The 5,000-nt window shown below is 35.6% G+C and overlaps 1 protein-coding gene across 1 annotated transcript in view; it reads left to right on the top strand.

The window, feature by feature from the left end:
- Nucleotides 1-5,000, top strand: part of para (sodium voltage-gated channel paralytic) — a 162,588-nt gene that overhangs the window by 70,734 nt on the left and 86,854 nt on the right. The window contains exon 7 of the mRNA XM_070141301.1: nt 934-1,139. Coding sequence (XP_069997402.1) covers nt 934-1,139 — 206 coding nt within the window. The remainder of the gene's footprint in view (nt 1-933; nt 1,140-5,000) is intronic.

Raw genomic sequence — 5,000 nt, forward strand, 5'->3', positions numbered from 1 at the left:
AGCTCTAGAAAATGGCATAAACATTTGTGCGTGTGTGTGTGTGTGTGTGTGTGTGTGTGTGTGTGTGTGTGTGTGTGTGTGTGTGTGTGTGTGTGTGTGTGTGTGTGTGTGTGTGTGTGTGTGTGCGCGCATACATCAATATATCGCATTCCAATTACTAACCAATATCCCTGTGTTTTTAATACCCTTTATATACCCAGGTGCATACATACTTACAAACATACTCTTTATTTAGACCCACGATAGTCTATCATCATCATTAAGATCCCGATTTTCCCTAATTAAGCCCTGATCTGGCCATGCACGTGTCCCTTACCCCAGCCCTGACGAGGAACATGGAATTTCCCCATCAAGCTCCTCCCCTTCGTGATTTTTCCCCTAGATACGCCACGGAATATTTGTTGTTTTCCCCTACATGGCATGAGAGCGCGAAAATTATTCCCTTCTGCTACGAATTACCCATGCGCGATATTTCCCTTAAACCATAATGAATGCGCATTTTCCTTCCGCCATTAATGCAAGGGAATAATTGTTTTTTCCCTAGACATTATCTGTACTATGTTATTCCCCTGCACTTAAGTACCAGAGAATCCAGCCCCCCCAAATGATAATAATGATGAATAACAATGTTGATAATTATAATAATAATAGTAATAATAATAAAAATATAGTAATGTAACGTTATTAAAATTATAACAGTAATATTCATGATGACAATGAGGATGAGGATGATGATGATGATGATGGTGATGATGACAATGATGATGATGATGATAATAATGATGATGGTGACATTGATGATGATGATGATAATGACGATGATGAGGATAACAATTATCACCCAAAAACACACACGAATCCAAAAAACAACAAAATGAACACTGCAAAAATATTCCGCGAATTTATCTCTACTCTCTCTCTTTCCTTCCGCAGACGATGGTGGTCATAAGCAAAGGGAAGGACATTTTTCGATTCAGTGCCACCGACGCCATGTGGATCCTGAGTCCCTTCAACCCTGTTCGGCGGACAGCCATTTTCATTCTCATTCATCCTCTCTTCAACCTGTTCATTATCTGCACCATCTTAGCCAACTGCGTCCTCATGATAGTGCCGGCCACGGAAAAAGTAGAGGCATCAGAGTGAGTACCCGGTCGACTGCCGTTTTCTTCTTCTCTCTCCCGTTTTCTTTGTTGGGAAAACTTCGGAGGGGGGACTCTGTCGTTTGTCGTTCTTCTGTATTTCTTTCTATCGGTTTCTCTATCGAGGAAGTAGTGGCTTTAGAGTGAGTTTTTTTTCTTCTTCTTCTTCTTTTTCGCTTTATTTCGTTTTCTCCACCGAGAAAGTAGAGGCTTCGGAGTGAGTATACTGTCGTTTTTGTTTCTTCTTTTTCTCTCTCTCCCATTTTCTTCGTTGGGAAAGTAGAGGCTTCGGAGGGGGTACTCTGTCGTTTGTCGTTCTTCTGTATTTCTTTCTATCGGGTTTTCCATCGAAGAAGTAGTGGCTTCAGAGTGAGTATTTTTTTCTTCTTCTTTTTCTCTCTCTTTCGTTTTCTCCACCGAGAAAGTAGAGGCTTCGGAGTGAGTACCACTTTCGTTTTCGTTTCTTCTTTTTCTCTCTCTCCCGTTTTCTTCGTCGGGAAAGCAGAGGCTTCGGAGGGGGTACTTTGTCGTTTGTCGTTCTTCTGTATTTCTTTCTCTCGGTTTTTCCATTGAGGAAGTAATAGCTTAAGAGTATTTTTTTTCCTTTTTCCCCTTTTTCTCTCTCTTTCGTTTCCTCTACCGAGAAAGTAGAGGCTTCGGAGTGAGTGAGTGAGTGTCGTTTTTGTTTCTTCTCTTTCTCTCTCTCCCGTTTTCTTCGTCGGGAAAGCAGAGGCTTCGGAGGGGGTACTTTGTTGTTTGTCGTTCTTCTGTTTTTCTTTCTCTTGGTTTCTCCATCGAGGAAGTAGTGGCTTCAGAGTGAGTATTTTTATTTCTTCTTCTTTTTCTCTCTCTTTCGTTTACTCTACCAAGAAAGTAGAGGCTTCGGAGTGAGTACAACTCGTTTTTGTTTCTTCTCTTTCTCTCTCTCCCGTTTTCTTCGTCGGGAAAGCAGAGGCTTCGGAGGGGGTACTCTGTCGTTTGTCGTTCTTCTGTATTTCTTTCTCTCGGTTTCTCCATCGAGGAAGTAGTGGCTTCCGAGTGAGTATTTTTTTCGTTTTTCGTTTTCTTTTTCTTCGTCTCGTTTTCTCCACCGAGAAAGTAGAGGCTTCGGAGTGAGTACAACTTTCGTTTTTGTTTCTTCTTTTTCTCTCGCTCGTTTTCTCTAAAGTGCCCACCCCTTCCGTTCGCTTTACTTTTCCCTCTTTTTTCCCTCTCTCGTTTTATTTATTTATTTTTTTTACAAAAAAAAAACAAAAAAAAACAGAGCAAGTACATCTTTTGAACGTTATTTTTTCGTTTCTCGTTTTTCTCTTTTTTCTCTCTCTCTCTCGTTTTCTCCACGGAGAAAGTAGAGGCTTCAGTGTCCACCCCTTCCGTTAGCTTTACTTTTTCCTTTTTTTTCTCTCTCTCTCGTTTTGTCTTTACCAAAAAAAACAGCGTAAGTACATTTTTTGAACATTGTTTTTTTCCGTTTCTCGTTTTTCTTTTCTTTTCTTTTCTTTTTTCCGAACAAGCAGAAGCCTCGGAGTGAGTACAGGTTTTGATTATTGTTTTTACGTAATTCTTCCGTCTCTTTTTACTATGAAATCAGACGGTTCAGAGTAAGTACAGAGTAGAGAACAGAAAATAAGAACACCTTTCGAATATTGTTCTTACATATATCTTTCTTTCCGTCTTCTTCTTCTGCATGCATTAAAAGGAGTACAAACACTATATATATATAAATTATATGAACACCAACAGTGATATAATAACTTGGCCAAAATACTGGAGAACAAATATTGATCTAAAACCATCACTCATCGCCACATGAACAAAAAAACAACTTATGAAATTTTTAAAGATGTTTCGTAATAGCTGTATTGTATATTGATTATGACCATGATGATGATAATAATACTAATGATAATGATGATAATAATAATAATGGTAATGAGGATGATGATAATAATGATAATGGTAATGATAATGAGGATAATAATAATAATGATAATGATGATAATAATAATAATAATGATGATAATAATGAAAATGATAATTAGTATTTGTATTAGTAAGATACTGATAATGACAATGATAATAATAATGATAATGATAATAATAATGATGATAACAATAATAATAATGATTAATGATGATAATAATGATAATGATAATTAGTATTAGTATTAGTAAGATACTGATAATGATAATAATAATAATGATGATAATAATAATGATGATGATGATAGTAATAATAATAATGATGATAATAAAAATAATGATGATAATAATGAAAATGATAATTAGTATTTGTATTAGTAAGATACTGATAATGATAATGATAATAATAATAATAATACTGATGATGATGATGGTGGTAATAGAAATCATAATAATGATATTAATAATAGCACTAGTAATGATGATGATGATTATGATTGTAATAGTAATCATATGATGATCATGATGAAAGTAATGATAATAAAAAACAATAGTAATAATAGCAATAATTATTATTGTAGTAATAGTAGTAATCAAAATAATGATAATATTAATAATGCTAATAATAACAACAACAACAGTTTTAATAACAATGTGGAAAGGTATGAAAGAGAACAAATATCTTCACAATACAAGCGATGTATCTCTGACGAAGACATAATCGAAACAAATCAAATACATCTCTTTTTATTGTGAAGATATTCGCTCTCCTTCCTACCTTTTCCACATTTATCACCATGAATACGGTTTTCCTAACAATCCTTGACCTTTGATACGGTTTTCCTAACAATCCCTGACCCTTAATCCTTGACCTTTAATACGGTTTTCCTAACAATCCTTGACCCTTAATCCTTAATCCTTGACCTTTAATACGGTTTTCCTAACAATCCTTGACCTTTAATACGGTTTTCCTAACAATCCTTGACCCTTAATCCTTAATCCTTGACCTTTAATACGGTTTTCCTAACAATCCTTGACCTTTGATACGGTTTTCCTAACAATCCCTGACCCTTAATCCTTGACCTTTAATACGAGTTTTCCTAACAATCCTTGACCTTTAATACGGTTTTCCTAACAATCCTTGACCCTTAATCCTTAATCCTTGACCTTTAATACGGTTTTCCTAACAATCCTTGACCTTTGATACGGTTTTCCTAACAATCCCTGACCCTTAATCCTTGACCTTTAATACGAGTTTTCCTAACAATCCTTGACCTTTAATACGGTTTTCCTAACAATCCTTGACCCATAATCCTTAATCCTTGACCTTTAATACGGTTTTCCTAACAATCCTTGACCCTTAATCCTTAATCCTTGACCTTTAATACGGTTTTCCTAACAATCCTTGACCTTTAATACAATTTTTCTAATTCCTAACAATCCTTGACCTTTAATACGGTTTTCCTAACAATCCTTGACCCTTAATCCTTAATCCTTGACCTTTAATACGGTTTTCCTAACAATCCTTGACCTTTAATACGGTTTTCCTAACAATCCTTGACCCTTAATCCTTAATCCTTGACCTTTAATACGGTTTTCCTAACAATCCTTGACCCTTAATACGGTTTTCCTAACAATCCTTGGCCTTTAATACGGTTTTCCTAACAATCCTTGACCCTTAATCCTTAATCCTTGACCTTTAATACGGTTTTCCTAACAATCCTTGACCTTTAATACGGTTTTCCTAACAATCCTTGACCCATAATCCTTAATCCTTGACCTTTAATACGGTTTTCCTAACATTCCTTGACCCTTAATCCTTAATCCTTGACCTTTAATACGGTTTTCCTAACAATCCTTGACCTTTAATACGAGTTTTCCTAACAATCCTTGACCCTTAATCCTTAATCCTTGACCTTTAATACGGTTTTCCTAACA

This window comes from Penaeus vannamei, chromosome 28 (assembly GCF_042767895.1).
Source record: "Penaeus vannamei isolate JL-2024 chromosome 28, ASM4276789v1, whole genome shotgun sequence".
NCBI lineage: Eukaryota > Metazoa > Arthropoda > Malacostraca > Decapoda > Penaeidae > Penaeus > Penaeus vannamei.